The sequence below is a fragment of the Orbicella faveolata genome, unplaced genomic scaffold, assembly GCF_042242905.1.
Source record: "Orbicella faveolata isolate gen_17 unplaced genomic scaffold, um_ofav_v1 contig_47, whole genome shotgun sequence".
Lineage (NCBI taxonomy): Eukaryota > Metazoa > Cnidaria > Anthozoa > Scleractinia > Merulinidae > Orbicella > Orbicella faveolata.
In genome coordinates, this window is record NW_028301577.1 from 11006140 (window position 1) to 11026179 (window position 20040).

At 39.7% G+C, this 20040-nt stretch overlaps 3 protein-coding genes and 2 pseudogenes across 3 annotated transcripts; all 5 read left to right on the top strand.

The window, feature by feature from the left end:
• Positions 1–3148: 3148 nt before the first annotated feature.
• On the top strand, positions 3149–4753 carry LOC149097132 (E3 ubiquitin-protein ligase TRIM33-like). The gene is made up of 2 exons (XM_089279835.1): positions 3149–3497; positions 4044–4753. Exons 1-2 carry the CDS (start codon positions 3149–3151, stop codon positions 4727–4729), a joined length of 1035 nt encoding a protein of 344 aa, XP_089135961.1. The 3' UTR covers positions 4730–4753.
• Positions 4753–6453, top strand: LOC149097133 (uncharacterized). Its single transcript, XM_089280323.1, has one exon. The coding sequence runs from the start codon at positions 4757–4759 to the stop codon at positions 5927–5929; it is 1173 nt and encodes a 390-aa protein (XP_089136449.1). The 5' UTR covers positions 4753–4756; the 3' UTR covers positions 5930–6453.
• A 178-nt stretch (positions 6454–6631) lies between these two features.
• Positions 6632–7662, top strand: LOC149097134 (E3 ubiquitin-protein ligase TRIM33-like; annotated as a pseudogene).
• A 2124-nt stretch (positions 7663–9786) lies between these two features.
• On the top strand, positions 9787–11793 carry LOC149097135 (uncharacterized). The gene has a single exon (XM_089280198.1). It carries the CDS (start codon positions 9867–9869, stop codon positions 11493–11495), a length of 1629 nt encoding a protein of 542 aa, XP_089136324.1. The 5' UTR covers positions 9787–9866; the 3' UTR covers positions 11496–11793.
• Positions 11794–14174: 2381 nt separating this feature from the next.
• LOC149097136 (E3 ubiquitin-protein ligase TRIM71-like) lies at positions 14175–16776 on the top strand (annotated as a pseudogene).
• Positions 16777–20040: the final 3264 nt, after the last annotated feature.

Consider the following 20040-nt stretch of genomic DNA (forward strand, 5'->3'; position numbering starts at 1 on the left):
TCTTGCCTTTCTCAATAAGAAAGAACAGGAAATGCCACCAAAAAGCACAGAAGACAGTTCTGTTATGTGATCAACATTTTTGGTGGCTTCCCTGAAATGCTTGAAATCATGGCTCTATTTTCATCATCACACCATCTTACACCTCGATCTGCTGATGTAATCCTAGTTCGGGCTGAAACTATAAAATCGCTCGCAGTTTACTTCACACACATGTACTTGTTGGATTATTTTCATCAGTAACAACATTCCAAAAACTAACTGACGAGCTCCGCCTTTAGGCTTGGCTAAATCTATATTATGTAACAGGGGTACCTCCCCTAGGTGTTAGGGAAAGATGAGAACGCCCGCTGAGCCTGGAAATCGAGCCTACAATCTTACCCCTCTAAAACAGTCAGTGGTCTGTTGGCAAGACTGACTAGTACCTCAAATTTACGTTTGGAAGTAGATCGTGGGATGAAAAAGATTAGCGACGTCAGGCCCGGGTTGTTCGAAAGGTGGATTACGCTATCCACCGGATAAATTACTATCCAGTGGTTAGGTTGGTTTGTTTTGTTAACACTTATCCACTGGATAGCGATGGATAGCGTTGTATCCACCTTTCGAACAACTGGGGCCAGGTGAATAGACCTCGACGACAGTTCAGAGGCATCAGTGAAATGCAAGAAATTATCTATAATCGTACATCCCACAACATTTTAGACATTTACCAAGTAATCTGACTTGAGTGCTGAAACGTTTGTCTAACTCCTTTTGATTTGTAGGTCAAGCCACCCTGACCACATTTCGTAGAATCCTCTTAGTCCTTAAGAACGGTGCTTACTAAATACAACGGTTTTTGCGCCAGGTTAGGACCACGAGGGAAAAGTAAATCTTTGCAAGGGCTATTGGAATCCACAAAGAAAAATAGGGGTAGCCAAGCATTTTTTTTTTAGATAATTAGTCTTGAATCTCAACAAAAATGCTGACATCAGCATTTTTCTGAAAAAAGAGGGAAAGGATATTTCTTCACAGATTTCCTTAGAATTTGCCTTTACATACAGAAAAGCACACATTTATAAAGATCTTAAAACTGCATGGTAAATGGTAAGATAAAAACCATTTTTGGTACGTTTTGAATGACAAAATCGTTGAAACAGCGCTTTTAACGTCTCTGACAGCCTTCCTCTGGTTCAGCTAAAATACAGTCTAAATACCTTTTCCTCACAACCAGAAACTAATCACGTGTTGAATAGGCTTGCCACTTCCATTTCATGTAGGGGCAACCACGCGTTTTTAAGAGTTATTGATCTTTTCTGAAAACTTTTACGGTGCTCGTTTCATTTTTTCCTGTCACCTCCCTAGTAAGTAAAACATTTGCGTATCTCGCACTTGTTTTGCGCGCGCACTACGCCATCTGCCAGCACATGCATGTACCGGTTAGCTCAGTGGTAGAGCACCGGACTAGAGTGCGGGCGGTCGCGGGTTCAAACCCCGGCCGGACCAACACTCAGGGTCTTAAAATAATTGAGGAGAAAGTGCTGCCTTTGTAATGACATCTGCAAATGGTTAGACTTTCTAGTCCTCTCGGATAAGGACGACAAACCGTAGGCCCCGTCTCACAACTCTTCATAATTAAATCTGCGGGACGTAAAAGAACCGACACATTGATCGGAAAGAGTAGGGGACATAGTTTCCGGTGTGGTGGTCTATCTCTCATCTGATGGTTAAATGCTCGGAGATGTTAGCTGCATAAGCTCCTCTGAAATCCGAGGGGAAAAAAAGTAATGTAAAATGTATGTATGTATGTTGGATTTATGTATAGTTTTTCAGCTGAAAGACGTTAACAGGAAAACTGGTGCCGAGTCAACCTGTCGGAGAATTCACCCTCCCTTAAGTCTGTCGCATACTATACCGTATTCAAACTGACAAGAGTTCGATGGCTTAGCGGTGGCTTACGCGTGATGCATAAGCCCACCAAAAATTCATCGGGGACGAGAGAGGGAGGGTCTGGCGCACAACTACGGTCAATTTGACTGAAGGTCAATTCGTCATGTTTTCAGCGTTTATCCTGATGTCTCATTCATCTCAAATAAAATGGACTCATTTCCAAGACAAATACGTATGGCCAATGATTTGAGAATTAAATCATTTATCAAATCAATAGTCAACAAGTGCGACAAAATGATATGGTGACCACAAAGCGTTGCAAATTAATCGCGAACAAAAGTACCCAAAGCCCAAAAGAATTCTAGACGCTAACCTAGTAACGTGACGACTTAGTTAAAGAGAAAAGGGTCCCAGGGATAACACAATTTAGAAGAAACCAGCGCCGCCAAGTCAAAAGTTAATGGTACCAAAATAATAATGAAACAAGCCATCAAACCTCCCGATCAATAATAAGGCCAGAAGCAAAATAATTGATATTTTTTCATATAATTGTTTATTTTTGTTTAGCAGTTTCTGTCTTCGCATGTCACCGTGATCTAAAGATAGCTCAAGTTAAAGGCGCGCTAGCAAAGCATAACGCGTACTTTATAAACAATATATTCTCTTCAAGGTATATAAAATATCCACTTTACCTTAGTTTTCAATTCAAAAGTAACATGTTCTAAAAGTGACGACAAAATTCGTGTTTAGCACAGCGAGATAGACATGAAACAGGAAAGAGCAGGCCATTTTCGATATATTTAAATTCTAACTTGGCTTCGAGGCCGGCTTGGAGGAATGAAACAAAACAAATCACATCAAGGTCGAGGGATGAATAATCATTTTTTTTTGTTTTATTCACCCAGTCCTCGGAGCCATACACAATCTTAATATGTCAAAAATTGCCTATTGCAAGTTATCGTATCTCCTAATCTCAGTTTCAGACATTCTGCCAAGCACCTGATCTTTAAAGTTAACATGTCTAACTGAGCCATTTTGATCGCAGTTCTTAAACTCCTTGGCGCTTGCTGTGTCATTCTTAGTTAAAAAAGCGTGTCAAAACATGTCTCATACCATTGTCTGAGTGGCCGATATTATCATGCTAAAAAAATACAACTAATTACAAGACTTTATTCGTGGTCTGCCTGTAACATGTGGTAATCACAGACACTGGCCAATTCGTCCAGCCGTGTAGAGTACATTTCCTTCGGTTTTGTAGAACCGTCTTCGTTTTCCTTTAATTATGGATATAAAAACCTTGCTAAACAATCTTCATGAAGAATTATCCTGCTCTGTGTGCAAGACCACATTCACAGACCCAAAAATGCCGCAATGCTTACACAGGTTTTGTCTGAAATGCCTTAACGGGATTCTACGAACGAGTGGCCACCATGATATCATAAAATGTCCAGAATGTCGAAGAGAGAGTAGAGTCCCTAGAAGTCAAAATCTGAAGGACCTGCCAACCAACTTTCGGATCAATAGTCTGCTTGATGTGTTAGCCATCAAAGAGTGCGATACAGTGGGTGTGAAATGTGGAAATTGTGACAAGAAAAGCACACAGAGTTTTTACTACTTCCAGTGTTGTGAAGGTGAATTAATCAACATGACACGAGCGTGGGACAAAGAAAAATTCTGAGTCCCCGACAGGAATCGAACCCATGACCTCCCGAACACCGAGCGGGCGCTCTATCCACTGAGCTACGAGAACTCATGGAGAGCAAGGTCATTTAACTGAGTTCATATATGATAGGTGTCCTGCATACTGCTAGGATCAACGCTATCGAATTCATCGTGAGTAGTGATTAATTCACCTTCACATTTCATTACCGAGCTTAAAATTCACCATCTTTATTAACTTATCACTACTCACGATGAATTCGATAGCGTTGATCCTAGCAGTATGCAGGACGCCTATCATATATGAACTCAGTTAAATGACCTTGCTCTCCATGAGTTCTCGTAGCTCAGTGGATATAGCGCGCCCGCTCGGTGTTCGGGAGGTCATGGGTTCGATTCCTGTCGGGGACTCAGAATTTTTCTTTGTCCCACGCTCGTGTCATGTTGATTACTTCACCTTCACATTTCATTACCGAGCTTAAAATTCACCATCTTTATTAACTTATCACTACTTCCAGTGTTGTGCGAAGCCAACTGCGTAATCCTCCATAATGGAATCAAAACTAATAAAAAGCACCGAGCTTTGGCGCTGAAAGACTTTCAGGATGAGGACTTTGAGAATGTCTTAAAACGCCCAGCATTTTGCCAAGAGGAACACCACGAGAAAGAAGAGCTAAAGTTCTTTTGCAAGATCTGTGAAATTGCTATTTGCAACGCTTGTGCTTTGTCAGACCACGAAGGTCACACCAAGATACTGTTGGATGAAGCTGCAAATAAAAGCAAGAAACAAGTCAAATCCTTCATTGAACTGCAAAAGAAAGAAGCAAAACAGAAGAGGAACAAAATAACTCAACTTGCCGAAGGCTGCAGCCAAATTCAGGAACAAGCTGCAACCGCAACAAGAAACGCGCAGAAATTTAAAGAAATGATGTTCACACTCATCGAAGCGAAAAAACAGGAAATATTTAATAAATTAGAAAAACAAGAAAGAGAATCAATCCAGCGGCTGGTAAATCAAAACGGTAAGATTGACCACCAACTCAAAATGTCCGAGGCAGCAGCTGAACAAACCGAAACCCTTTTCCAACAAGGTACAAGCGCTGAGATTGCACAGTTAGACAAGTCATTCGATGCAATTTTTCAGAAGGGAGCAGCGTGCAAAGAAGAAGAAAGCGTAAACCAAGCCCTCGAAAGCCTTCGTTGACTCATTTTCCTAGAAAACACAAAATTAATGGACAAAATAAACAGTGAGGGAATTGGCTTCTTTAAAACTTTCCTTACCGCAGAAGGAAACGGAATCAGTGAAGTAATTGTTGGCCTTGAAGCACAGTTTGTTCTGTCAACAAGAAATGCTAACGGAGAACAATGTTATAACGAGCGTAACTCTGTAACAATAGAAATCAGAAATAAGCAAGGACAGGACTGTGCGACGAAAGTACAAGTCCAAGACAACAAAGATGGAAGCTACAAGGTGAAATATTTTGCCAAACAAACCAGAAAGTGTGATTTATCAGTAAAGGTAAATGAATCTCACATCCATGGTAGCCCATTTGGGGTTCAAGTCAAACCTAAACAATTTAGACCCGCCTTATCATTTGGACAGCAAGGGTCGGATTCTGGAATGCTTAGCTTTCCTTGGGGGGTGGCAGTAAATGAACGAAATGAAATTGCAGTGACTGATAATGGTAACAACAGACTTCAGATATTTAGTAGTGATGGAACTTATTTAAGATCGTTTGGTACAAAGGGAAATAAACAAGGGAACTTTAACTTTCCTTCCGGGGTAGCTTTTGATGAGAAAGGAAACATTGTAGTTGTAGACAGTAGTAACCACCGTGTCCAAGCTTTTAGTGAGCAGGGTGAGTTCCTGAGCCAGTTTGGTGAAAAAGGGAGTCTCGATCACCAGTTCAAGCATCCTCACGGTTTATCGTTTGACAGGGAGGGCAATGTTATTGTTGCTGACCGAAATAACAAACTAATTAAGGTATTTTCTAGTAATGGCCAGTTTACACGAAAAATTGGTCTAGAGGGCTCTTTCACTGATCCCTTTCACTGTGTCCAGTATGAAAAACATTTCATAGTCTCAGAGAGTGATGAACATTGTATAAAGGTTTTCGACCTTGAAGGTCGTTTTCTGTACAAGTTTGGAAAGAAGGGAGACGGGGACGGGGAGTTCGATGTCATTCGTTGCTTGTCTGTTAACAAGGCAGGACACCTGATGGTCTGTGATCTATGGAATCACAGAGTTCAGGTGTTTGAACTGAATGGAAAGTTTATAGGAAAGTTTGGAACAAAAGGCAACAGTATGGGAGAGTTTAAGAACCCAATCTCTACAGCAGTTCTTAGTGATGGTAGGATAGTTGTGACGGACTATGAGAATCATCGTATTCAAATTTTCGAGTAGATATGATTTCTCTATCCTAAAGTAAGAAAGTGTTGTTGATATATATTTGCCTCAATATTATCTTTGTCTAAACTAATATTATCTTTGTCTAAAGTAAGCAAATTACCTCAAAAGAGTTTGTGGATAGTTAGATTTATCTTGTATTTCTGCCAATTGTCAAGGAAAGCGACGATGTATTAGCAATGAGCACTTTAATTGGAAAACTTAATAATACAAAGTGACATTTGTATTTCCTTAATGACCCGTTGTTCAATAACCGTCATCACTGTAACGTGCCATCTAAGGAACGTGTACTAGATTACACTGATCGGATAGAGAGTTAAACGAAAATGTTTTTAAAAAATTTGTTATTATCATATTTAGTTTCTCTTAACAAGTGACTCAGTATTGTTGAATTGGCTGTAGTTTAGTGGTTTATATTCTGGAACAGAAGTAAATGTTTGGCTTATTTAATTGCCATTAGCCTAGTATGCTAATCTGTAGAAGTAACGAGAAAAAGTGTAAATAAATTGTAAAAAAATATATTCTATATCTTGTTGATTAACATTTAATACGTTTTATCTACACCCATTATATACAGTATCCAAGCACTTCGGAAAAAACAACTTGGAAGACTTTGAACACCGTTTGGAAGGCAAATTTTCCAAAATGATTGACGTTGAGACTAGCAATAAATCTGCGTGGTTACAATTCAAGGGAGTGAAGAGCAAGAGAAAATTTGCCGTTTGCTCAGATATGTACGAGAAGCTTCGGCGATAATTAAGTAGTTTCGTAAAATATGCACCAGCCTTAAAATGTAAACAAAAAGAAAGGAGTTATCCACTATCGTGCAACTTTGCAGACAGTTTCCCGAGCAGTCTGTGAAAGGTTGGTGGACATGCAATTTTAATTTGTGGATGAAGCTATTTTCGACACAGGTATTAAAATCATTCCATTATTTTATAATCGTTAGAAATAAGACAGAAGTATGTCAAAACATATCCAATACCACTATTTGATTGGTCACTGTTCTCAGGGTAATAAATTCAATTCCGATCACAAGATGCCAGTCATACTTGGACGCGTTCTCACCGCCAGCCCTTTTCGTTGTTTTCGTTTTCCGCCTTTAATCATAAATAGAAACAACTTGTTAAGTAATCTTGAGAAAGAAGTAACATGCTGTGTGTGCAACAACGCATTTACTGATCCAAAAACGTTGCCATGTTTACACACGTTTTGTCTTCACTGCTTAAGTAAGGAGATTCAAACGAATGGCGACCATGATCTCATAGCATGCCGAAAATGTCGAAAAGTGACTAGAATCGTTAAAGAAGGCCTTCACGAGCTGCCCACTAATTTTCGAATCAGTATATATGTTAGGCATCAAAGAATCCAACGCTGCCGCTAGGCAATGTGGAAATTGCGACAAGAAGAGCTCCCAGTGTTTCTACTGCTTCCACTGCTGTGCCTTCTGGTGTGAAGCCGACTGTATAAGTCTTCATAATGGCATCAGAGCCAATAAAGAGCACCGCGTGTTGGCGCTTAAAGACTTTAAGGACAAAGACTTTCAGACCGTTTCGAAACGTCCAGCATTCTGCCAAAAGAAGCACCGCGAAAATGACGAGCTGTTGGAGTTGTTTTGCAAGATTTGTAAAACTGCAATTTGCAAGTCTTGTGCTTTAAGGGACCGTTCATTTTTTATGAGGGAGGGGGGGCTGGTGGGATTTGGGAAGCACCATTTAAAAATCGCATGACCCCCCCCCCCCCCCCTCAGCTTACCAATTTTTTCACATGGCCCCTCCTTATAGCGGTCATTTTTTGGGATGACCCCCCCCAAAAAAAAAATTGAACAAACAATATTTAGATTTCAACTTTTTTAATATTTCTCTATTATCCCCCTACTTCACGTTATTGTGCTCACTATGAAGACAATATTTACAATCTCTGTACGAGAGAGAGCTGTTGTTTAAAAAACAAATCAAAAGAAAGAGAAGTCAATTTCGGATCTCCTAGTTATGGCTCGCCCTGAGCGTGTGGCATTTGGCCTCTCATTGGCATCTTCCTCATCTGAATTGATGAATGCAAGAATGACGTCTCTTGTGTCATCTTCTCCCCCAGAGTCAATGGCATCACTGTCATACTCATCATTGTCACTTTCATCCGTTTCACTGCTGTCAGCACTTGCCCTGTTGTCATTTTGTGTCAATGTCCTGGCATTTCTCAGTGTTGGTTGGCCAGCTCTGAGAGGACTCTTCTGCTACAAGCATGAATGTCTTACAATTGCCTTTACTTTCTCACTCTTGCTGCTTTTCAAATGCTGATTCAGCCCGTGGTGGTTTGAGTACTTGTTTAGTTCTGGAACACGTAGCTTTTTAAGCTTGGTTAGATCTTCGCACAACTCAGTCCAAGGATAATCCTCCTCCCTACTTAACTTTGCCTTTTCTTCTGCTCTCTTTTTCCTTTTAAATTCCAGCACTTCAAGATGCTGAAGATAATCCACCACAAACTTCGATTTGACAATAAACTTATCTGCAAATAGAGCAACGCTCTCTGGGTCAGATAAAACCAGCCTGCCACTTCCATGCTTCTTCTTTATATTGTTAACTGAATCCAATCGGGGAAAGAGCGCATTACTACATGAGCATCATGAAAGAGGCTCGTTCCAAAATGCGCAATAATGGCGAAAGCGACGAGTCGTTTAAGAAAAGGTTTACAACTGAACGATGCAGGCAGTTTGACATCTTACATGCAAAAGAAGCAATTTTTCTAGGTGCGGATGGCTGTTCAGAAAGGGCGAGTGAGTTTTTCATGCAAGGGTACCAGTTGAAGCCCATTGATGGAAGAAAACTGAACTTCTCCATCAAAGAGCACAGAGCAATGGTGGAAAAGTTGAATGTCATATTGAAAGATGTAAAGGAACACAATTCCACACTCTTTCAGTCCAATGGGCTTGCTTTAAAGCAGGGCGAAGAATTTGCCCACAGTTTTAATGTAAAACAGATCAAATGTACAGAAGCTAAGTTGACGAAGGTCACGCAGGACATGGAAGAACTAGAAAATAAGAAGAGCAATTATAACAGCATATTCAAAGGCATACTCAAACAGCACATCAACAAAAGGAGAAGGAAAAAAGAAAACCGCAGAAAGTCAAATGAAAGAAAGAAGAAGCGGACTGAAAACAACGTCCAACGAGTTTATGGAATCTGTGTTGAAAACCCGCTAGGAAATGATCTTCCACAATGCCTTGTGTACCCTCCTAGAACGGCCGTCCCGGAAGAGTGTCTTAAAGTTGAGGATGTTGCCACGTCGATATTTAGAAGAGATGGGCCATACATCGCACAGCTCTTGGAAGGGAATTATTTCACCGATGCTGCAAGCAGCAGAATCACCACCAACCTTGAGCGGAAAGTCAGAGATTATGTTTACACTTTCATGTACCCTGAAGAGTACACTCTGACGGAAAGCATTGCTGCTTCTTGCAGCATTGGTGAAAGAGACTCCCATAGCAGCACAAGCGGCGACGAAGAACTCGACGACAGCGGAGATGAAGATGAGTGCCAGTGAAAGTTGCATTCGAAAATAACAGTGTTAAATACTTCTTTTCAGTAGCTACAAATGCTTTTTGTCGCCAAACGTTTTTTTAAAGCAGAAGGAAAGTTTGTAATAAATTTTATATCCTGCCTTCTATGTTTATTCTATAGCAATCTTTTTGATATTCAAACATTATGCCATTTTAAAGTTTTACTAAAATATTTCACGTGACCCCCCCTTTTTCCCTTATTTTTTTGGGATGGCCCCCCCTCGAAGGCCATTTTTTTTCGCATGCCCCCCCCCCCCCAAATCCCACCAGCCCCCCTACCTTATAAAAAATGAACGGTCCCTAACCGATCACAAAGGTCACGCCAAGATACTTCTAGAAGAAGCGGCAGATGAGCGCAAGTTAGAAGTTAAATCTTTGATGAAATCGCAAAGGGAAAAAGCGCAATGGAAGAGAACGAATGTACTCACTAAACTTGACGAAAGCTGTAGGCAAATTAAAGAACAAACTGCTACAGAAAAACAAAACGCACAGACGTTTGCTGAAAAGATGATCACACTCATCGAAGCGAAGACGCAGGAAATAATTAATACAGTTGAAAAGCAAGAAAGGGAATCACTCGAGCATCTGAAAATTCAAACGAGCGAAATTGAAGACCAAGTGAAAAGGACCGAGGCAACAGTTAAAAAAACTGAAACGCTTTTACAACAAAGTGTAAGCGCTGAGTTAGTACAGTTAGAAAAGACGTTAGATGCAATCTCTCAAGAGGAAGTCATGGGAGATGAAGGGGAACGAGTTGACAGTGCCCCTGAAGGCCTCCGCCAGTTTATTTTCGTAGAAAACACAACCTTAAAGAAGGAAATGAACACTCAAGGGATCGGCTCATTCAAAACAGTTCTTAAGACCAGTGCATATACATCAAGGGCTGCGGGACCAGGAATCACTGAAGTGATTGTTGGGCTTGAAGCCCAATTTGTTTTGACATCAAAAGGTGCTGAAGGAGAACAATGTTATGACGAGCGTGATTGCATAAAAGTGGAAATCAGAAATCGTCAAGGAGAGGACTGTGCGACGACAGCCCGAGTCCAAGATAACAAAGACGGTAGCTACGAGATCAGTTACTTTACCAAAAAAATCGGAAAATGCGACGTGTCAGTAAAGGTGAATGGAGAACAGATCCATGGCAGTCCATTTGTGGTTACAGTCAAACACAGACAGTACAGACCCGTATTATCCCTTGGACAACAGGGCTCGAATGCCGGAATGTTAAGTACGCCTTGGGGCGTGGCAGTGAATGAACGCGATGAAATTGCAGTGACTGATAATGGTAACAACAGAGTTCAATTATTTAATAGTGATGGGACCTACTTAAGATCGTTTGGTAGAACGGGTGATAAAAATGGAGAATTTAACTTCCCTACCGGGATAGGCCTTGACAAGAATGCTAATATTATAGTGACAGACTGTAAAAACAGGCGTGTTCAATGCTTCAGTAGCCAGGGTGCACACCTAAACACGTTTAGTAGCTATGAATATCTTGATCACCATCTGAGCAGTCCTTATGGTTTATCCGTAGATAATGAGGGAAATATTTTTGTCGCTGACAGACGGAATAAACTAATTAAGATATTTCATCCAAATGGTCAGTTTTTGCGTAAGATTGGCGGGACTGTCTTTACCTTTCCCTTTCACTGTGTCCAATATGAAAGCTATCTCGTAGTGTCAGACAGCGAGGAACATTGTATTAAGGTTTTCAATACAGCTGGAAAATTTCTTTACAAATTTGGAAATAAGGGGGAGGGAGAAGGAGAGTTCATTACACCTCGTTGCTTGTCTGTTAACAAGGCAGGACACCTGATGGTCTGTGATCAAAGGAATCACAGGGTTCAGGTGTTTGAACTGCGTGGAAAGTTTGTTGCAAAGTTTGGAACAAAAGGCAGCGGGATAGGAGAACTTGATAGACCAATGTCTACAGCAGTTCTTAGTGATGGTAAGATAGTTGTGACTGACGGTGGTAACAATCGTATTCAGATTTTCGAGGAAATATGATATCCACTCACCTAATACTAATGCGAGTTTTTCTTACAACATTTCAGATAATCATACCATAAGGCAGTTTCCTATATATGCAACCGTTATTTTAGTAAAAACTCCTTAACTACTAGAAAATAATATGCAGGTTAAATGCATTTATTCGATGTTTGAATTTTTGTATGCAGGAAATTTAGTAAAAGCGTTTGGGGTTAAGAAATATCAGATATTTTTGGCCCATTTAAATAGCTCTTATATACTTATTTGTATTAACTGAGGAACAAATGTAAATTGAAAAAATGTTTTCAAAACCTTACTTGACTTGTGAATGGTTTATAAAGACAATTATTTTAACGGTAGGAGCATACAACCCGATATGGATATGACTTAATTATTTCTCATCGCTATTCGCATCAGTCCCTTGGTAAGCGAGTATAAATAAGATGTCTGCGTCTCATTTCAGCCCAGTTCGCGTAAGAATCCTTCGCTTCGTAACCTCACGTGTTGAACCCTCCGGATGATCAAGTTCTCGTCCACGCTGTTTCAGTGCACAGTTCCTGATACTAAGGACTTCTTTACATAAGCCCGGTAACCGGGACGAATTTTCTTGTCTTTTCATGTGGGAAATTTCACAACAAAGTGTAAGCGCTGAGTTAGTACAGTTAGATAAGTCGTTAGATGCAATGTCTCAACAAGAAGTTATGGGAGATGAAGGGGAACGAGCTGACAGTGCCCCTGAAGGCCTCCGCCAGTTTATTTCCGTAGAAAATACAACATTAATGAAAGAAATGAACACTCAAGGGATCGGCTCATTCAAAACAGATCTTAAGACAAGTGCGTATCGATCAAAGGCTGCGGGACCAGGAATCACTGAAGTGATTGAAGGACGTAAAGCGCAGTTTGTTTTGACAACAAGAAATGCTGAAGGAGAACAATGTTATGACGAGCGTGAGTGCATAACAGTGGAAATCGGAAACTGTCAAACGGACAGGACTGTGCGACGAAAGCCCCAGTCCAAGATAAAAAATACGGCAGCTACAAAATCAGATATTCCGCCAAAGAAGCCGGAAAATGCAATGTATCGGTGAAGATAAATGGAGACCATATCAGTGGCAGTCCATTTCCGGTTCAAGTCAAACAGTTCAGACGCTATGGACAACCAAGAATATTCAGGTTCAGACAGAGCAAAATTTATATTTAAAATGCTAGGAATGCACCCAACACTGAGATTTGATAGAAAATAAAGTACAATAAAATCACGCGGTGTTCTTCAATAAGCTGTTTATACTATTTAAAAGTATATAAATATGAATACCTTACATACCTTTCCTTGTTTTGAAAAATGAATCAAGCAAACATTAAAGATAAAAATAAAATAAAATAAAAAAGTTCAGGGCATTTATGAATACATCATTGTTACCGTACTAGACATACACATCTGTGTGCTGCCTTGCGCAATTATAATTATAAGAATGTAATGAGAATGTTTTCTGTCTGAAACCAAAAGAAAATTACATTATTCAGCTTGGGCATGAAAATTTCACATTCTGACAAAAAAGGACCGTATTAGAACTGAAGAAACATGCCTATAGATCTTGCGTTTGATACGGCCAGAGACACGCTCGTCATGTCCTTTACGGGTCTACTGATTTCGAGATTTTAATTTGCTCTCATTCAGGTTGTTGGACGGTACTTAAAGCATGTTTTGTACTCCTCAACTCCTGAACGAGGGCAATTAATGAAAGTTTCCCAGTTTGGTTGAGAGGTTACAGATTAAGGTATACTTTTCTGTTTACTGCGCCCCGCATTTATGAGTTTAATGCGCCCGTCTTTCAGACGCCACCCTCTGTTCACTAAGTAGTGCCTTGGGATTTCATTTCGTCTTATTCTCAGCATTTATGTCCTATAAAGTCTCATGGTCTCATCCACCTCAAAAATAAGTTACTGAATTCATCCAAGACAAATATATGAAGTCAACAATTTTGAGTATTAAGTTTTTATTAACTGAGTTAATTCAAAATTAGCGAGTGTGAAGAAAAGCAGGCAAGCAAGACGCAAAAGCTCATTAACGAAGCCCCAGGTTAAGAGAATAAATAATAGATGTGTTTTTACCTCGCATAACTGTTTAGTCTAACTCCTATAATTCCTTTCTTTTAGACTTAAAATAGCTTATGGTTCATCACATACCTCTAAATGGCTCAGTGATCTAGGTCGGCCTGCCACAAAGTCATTCGACTCAAAAAGCACATTCTGAAACTTTTAAAAACAACACTGGGATGCTTAACAAATACACTCGGATTAAACAACTAGCTCTCTGCAAGTAAGCTAAAACATCAAGTTTACTTCAGTTTGCTATTCAAAAGTACCATATTGACAACAGGTCAGCTCTTCCGATTATAACTGTCGTTAAATTAAACAAGATGAGTGTATTGTATGGTAAAATGGGCCCCTGTAAAACAGAACACAACTATCGATTAAAGGGCGTTTTAAGAACGCTTCAGACATTTTGCTGCGCAATCTGATCTTGAAGAGTGTTTAACAGCTTGAAATAACAAGTCAAGTTAACTTAGTCGAAGATCATTGAGCCTTTGGTGCTTGATGTAATTATTCTTAGCGTTATACCAATATGTCAAACTGTGTCTAATACCGCTTCCTTATTGGTCAAGATTATCAAAAACAAACACTCCATCAGATCACAAGACTTCATCAATTAGTGGAGCTTTTACAACTCCAAACCTTCGTCGCTTTCCGTAATTAATCATGGATATAAAATTCTTGCTGACTAATATTTATGAAGAAGTATCCTGTTCTCAGTGCATGACAACATACACCAATCCAAAACAGCTGCCATGTCTACACAGTTTTTGTCTTCACTGCTTGAACGGGATTCTACAAACGAGTGGCCGCCACGATATCATAACATGTCCAAAACGTCGCAGACAGAGTAAAGTCCCTAGTGAAAGCCTTAACAAGCTACCTACTAGCTTTCGAATCAACGGTCTTCTAGATGTGTTGGCCATAAAAGAGCATGCTACGACTGCTGTGAAATGTGGAAATTGCGAAAAACAAAGCTCCAAGAGTTTCTACTGTTTCCAGTGTTGTGCATTCTGGTGTGAAGCCAACTGTATAAGCCTCCATAATGGAATCAGAGCCAATAAAGAACACCTCGTATTGGCGCTCAAAGACTTTCAAGACGAAGACTTTGAGAATGTTTTAAAGCGTCCAGAGTTTTGCCAAAAGAAACGCCGCGAGAAATACGAGCTGAAGTTCTTTTGCAAGATTTGTGAAATTCCAATTTGCGACGCTTGTGCTTTGACAGACCATGAAGGTCACGCCAATATGCCTTTGGAACAAGCTGGGCATGAACGAAAGTTGCAAGTAAAGTCTGTGATTGAGTCCCTAAAGGAAAATGTGCAAAAGCAGAGAAACAATATCGCCGAAATTGACAAAACCTGCTTTCAAATTAAAGAGCAAGCGGCTAACGTGAAAGAAAAGGCGCAAAAGTTTGTTGAAGCAGTGATCTGTGTCATTGAAGCAAAGAAGCAAGAATTCTGTAATCAAGTAGAAAATCAAGCGGCTGAGTCAATCCAACGTCTTGGAGTACAAAAACACGAGGTTGAAGATCACACGAAAATGACCGAGACAGTAATTGAACAAACTGAAACACTGTTCAAACGAAACACAAGCGCTGAGATTGTACAGTTGGACAAATCAGTAGATGCAATCTGTCAGGAACGAGTCCTGGATGATGAAGGAGAAAGAGATACCTGTGCCCTTGAAGCTCTTCGTCGATTCATTTTCGTGGAAAACGAGACATTAACAAACAAAATGAACACTGAAGGAATTGGCTCTTTCAAAACATATTTCAGCAAGACAAGAGCGCATCAATCAAGGGCTGAAGGAAAAGGAACGAGTGAAGCTGTCGTTGGACTAGAGGCACAGTCTGTTTTGACAACAAGAAATGCTGAAGGAGAACAATGTTATGACGGAGGTGACCGTGTTACAGCGGAAATCAAAAATGTTCAAGGACGGGATTGTGCGACGGAAGCGCGAGTTCAAGATAATAAAGATGGCAGCTACAAAATCAGTTATTTTGCCAAAGAAACTGGAAAATACGACGTGTCAGTGAAAGTAAATGGAAAACAGGTCCATGGCAGCCCATTTGTGGTTACAGTCAAACCCAGAAAGTACAGACATGTATTATCCTCGACTGCTGGAATGCTATGTAAGCCTTTGGGAGTTGCAGTGAATGAACGTAATGAAATTGCAGTTACTGATAATGGTAACAACAGGATTCAAGTTTTTAATAGCGAAGGGACTTACTTACGAACTTTTGGTAGAAAGGGTGATAAAAATGGAGAATTTCACTTTCCTTGTGGGATAAGCTTTGACAAGAATGATAATATTATGGTGGTAGACACTAATAACAGCCGTGTCCAATGCTTCAGTGAGCAAGGTGAGCACCTAAACACGTTTGGTAGTCATGGAAATTTTGATCATGAGTTGAACTTTCCCCATGGTTTATCCATAGATAGCGACGGAAATATTATTGTCGCTGACAGATTTAATAAACTAATTAAGATATTTCATCCAGATGGCCAGTTTTTACGCACAATTGGCGAAAAGGGTTCTTTCACCTTTCCTTATCACTGTGTCCAATATGACAACTATCTTATAGTATCAGACAGTGATGAACATTGTCTTAAAGTGTTTAACGGGGATGGAACATTTCTGTACAAATTTGGAAAAAAAGGGGGAGGGAGACGGGGAGTTCAATAGGCCTCGTGGCTTGTCAGTTAACAAGGCAGGACACCTAATGGTCTGTGATCTATGGAATCACAGGGTTCAGGTGTTTGAACTAAGTGGAAATTTTGTCGCAAAATTTGGAACAAAAGGCAGCGGGATAGGCAAATTTGATTGTCCATTGTCTACAGCAGTTCTCAGTGATGGTAGGATAGTTGTGACTGACTACGGTAACCATCGTATTCAGATGTTTGAGTAAATATGATATCCACTCACCTGTGACTTAATACTAGTGTTACCCTCAGGATAATCATACCATAAGGCAGTCTCCTATATATGCAACCGTCATTTGAGTAGAAACCACCAAGTACTAGAAAATAATATGCAAGTTAAATGCATTTATTCGATGTTTGAATTTTTGATTGCAGCAAATTTAGTAACAGCGTTTGGGGTTAAGAAATGTCAGATATTTGTGGTCCATTTCAATGGCCCTTATACGCTTATTTGTATCAAGTTAAGACAAAATGTAAATAAATTGGAAAAATGGTTTTCAAAACTTTGCTTGAAATGTGAATGTTTTATTTATAAAATAACTGAGATATTACGCACGCTCTGATTGGTCAATAGAGCTGTTAAACCTATGTTCTATTGTACCGGTAAACCACGGTTCCCGATCTATGGCAGCTCTAGGCAGGAACTAGAGCACTCGGAACTCTAGCGATAACAAATGTAATAAACAGTTTTACCTTTAACTGCCTGAGATATCTATAACACGAATATCTTTTTATTCAACATATACATGGGTATTTGCAAGGAAAAACAGGACCAGAAGTTGGACGTCATATAAAGTTTTTTGTCTTTTCCACGGCAAAACTTTTACGCCGACTCCGGTTACGCTTGAGATTAAGATTAAGGACGTTTTAAACACTTATTTCGGTGCTTTCCACGGTCTGTTGAGGACGAAGTCAGCTTGTCTCGACTGATGAATTTGGGTTGTCAAAAAAGCAGGGAAAAGATTTCTCTCTATCAGAAATTTTGAGTTTAAACTCAATGCATGCATGCATTACACGATAAATGAATTTGATGTCCATAAACTTAGCTTTCAAGCAATAGTTTTCATTTAGCAAAATACAGAGAAACACGGACTTCATAGCCTTCAGCATAACTAAAAAAATTCTGAATAAATTTCGGAACCAGCGTTCCGGCTTCTGTTACTAACCTTTATTCCATTCGCAAAACTTTGAAAGTGATCATTAAACACTGCGTTGAATCGCTTCGCCAAGTACGTGAAGTTTGGACTACTTGCACACTTTTCGTACAGCCTTTTACTTTCGTGAAACCGATTCCACTTACGAATCCCTACATTTCCCCGTCAGAATACTTTTGAGTTAAGTTTCGATGAAGGTACTTGTATCGGCCTAAAATATTATAACAGTTGGAGCTTTTGCTAATCAAATTAATGCTTTAGAAACAGCAAGACATGAACTATGAGCTACCCAAAGTATATTGATAGATATCATCGCGTTGACCTGTATGAGGGAAAAGAAAATGTACAATTTTCGGCCATTTTCGACGGCGCAGGCAGCTAAAATGGCGATTTTCGGACTTTCCTCGATTTCGAAAAACCTAAAGCGCTTCAGGACCCTTGAATAGTATTTTCGAAAACAACTCACTTAGAGGTTATTTGGGCAAAATATGAAGAAATCCGAAATTTCGTGACTGTCATCTCATTCTCGGTATTTACAGGAATGGGCTCTTAATATGCTTTTTGCCTTTCATCGATGCCTTTCATGAATTTGATGAGAATAAGCAACTTGATCACGAAAGTACAATAAATTTTCCTCTCATTGACATACTTTTTCCATAGTTATTTCATAAAAGCGATAGACCTCTCTTTCTATGGGTTTACCGGCGCAATAAACCACTTGGGATGCTGGGAGAAGACTCGAAAAGCATGTAATTCACTCGCCTAACGGCTCGTGATTTACAAGCTTTTCTCGTGTTATCCCAACATCCCGCGTGGTTTATTGCGCCAGTAAACCCATAGAAAGAGTGGTCTATCGCTAAACAATAGATCGTTTTCGCCGTCCACGCAATAAAAAATAACGCGAAATCCATCCAGTGGAAAACGCTAAGAAATTGTGATGTTATAGAAGATAACTAAATAAGTCACTACTCCAATTTTTAGGCCTGTGCGTCTCCCCAAACTTCAGGTATTCGTCGAAAAGTTTCGCAGAAATTTACAGAGTCCAGTATGAAAACGCCATGTTTGTAGATCCGTGGTACACCGATATGGCGGCCAGAAAATAGTGTAAACATCTGGAACTTACTTTGGCTATCTAGGCGACTGATTATCAGCATTGAACAAACAAATGTTTACATAAGCCCTTTTCCTGATGCTCTAACTTGTAAAAAGGCTCAAAAATCATGAGATAAGTATATATTTTTCACCAAACTCGATCGTAGCCTTTTGTCACGCACCTCCATAACCCTGAATTTCAAAATGCTCTGGTTTCCAAACGAAGCACGCTATGGAGCTGCGAAATTGTTAACAGATATAAATATACCGCCTCTTATGCCTGATGAGGATAAAAGTTTTAATGGCTCCTTAGTTCTGGATTTTAGAAAGTGATGACGTCACTTGAAAACGAGCTATTATTTAAACGGTAGGAACGTATACAACTCGATATCGACAGGACTTATTTCTCATCGTTATTCCTGATCTCCTCTTGTATCTTACCAAGGAAGACGGTTGAAATAAAAAAAATCATGACATGAAATCAAAGGTACTACCAAGATAACTTAAATTTCTTTTCCTTTGTGCTGCTCTTGGAACCGCGGATATAAACTACTCACCCTCGATCTCCATGTAAATATGTTTTAATGTTCACAGTTAAATTGCTCGAATATATTTCATTTAATTCACTGATTACAAATGTGAAAGAAAGACTTTCGGTAATGTTGCTATGGAAATAAGATTGACGTCATTGCTAAGACCGTCTTGAATATCAAATGTAACGCTAAAGAATTATCAGGCTCTAATCATTTCTGATTGTGTCAGAATTCATCATTTGCTATTGTAAACAAATGTGAAGATCATTTGTGTTTCATACGGACCGTTATTGACTGTTACAGCCTTTGCAGCCCGGAGAGGAGGAGGTTCCCCCTTATATGGCTATATAGGTATATGTGCGGCCCCAAGGGGTAGGGCTGTCAGCCGTTTTGGTCATAAACAGGGTATCGATTTTGGTCATTTTGGTCATAAAGAGGTTATGGTTTTTTCGCTCTAGTCTTGAACTGGGTATGTTTTTTTAGAAGAAGCTGCTTTTTCAGGTCATCAATAAGGTAGAAAAAATCGCAGATTTTGGTCACAAATAGGGTAAGGGTTTTGGAAAGCGGGCCGCACAACCCCCACCCAATTTTTCTAGGAGTAACCCCCCGGGCCTTGCAGGCCACAGCAGAATAATATTGTTATTTTGGTTTCAGAATTTCCAGCAGTACTTGTGGCATGTAAAAGGCGCCTGCACCTTAATCTGCCATCAACAACACTGATGAGAGGTTCATCCAACATACTAATATGTCTAATATATCAACACTTACATTGTGTTACACGCATCAATCCCATACAACATGAAGTAAAATTCATCAACTTAGCGTGACATCTTTGAGAACTAAAAGACTTTAGAGACGAGGAGCTTAAGAGCTATTTAAAGCGACCGGCATTTTGTCCAAAGACAGGTCACGAAAAATTTAAAAAAAAAATTTAAAAAATTTTAAAAAATTAAAAAAAAAAAAGGTCACAAAAAGTAAGAATTGGAAT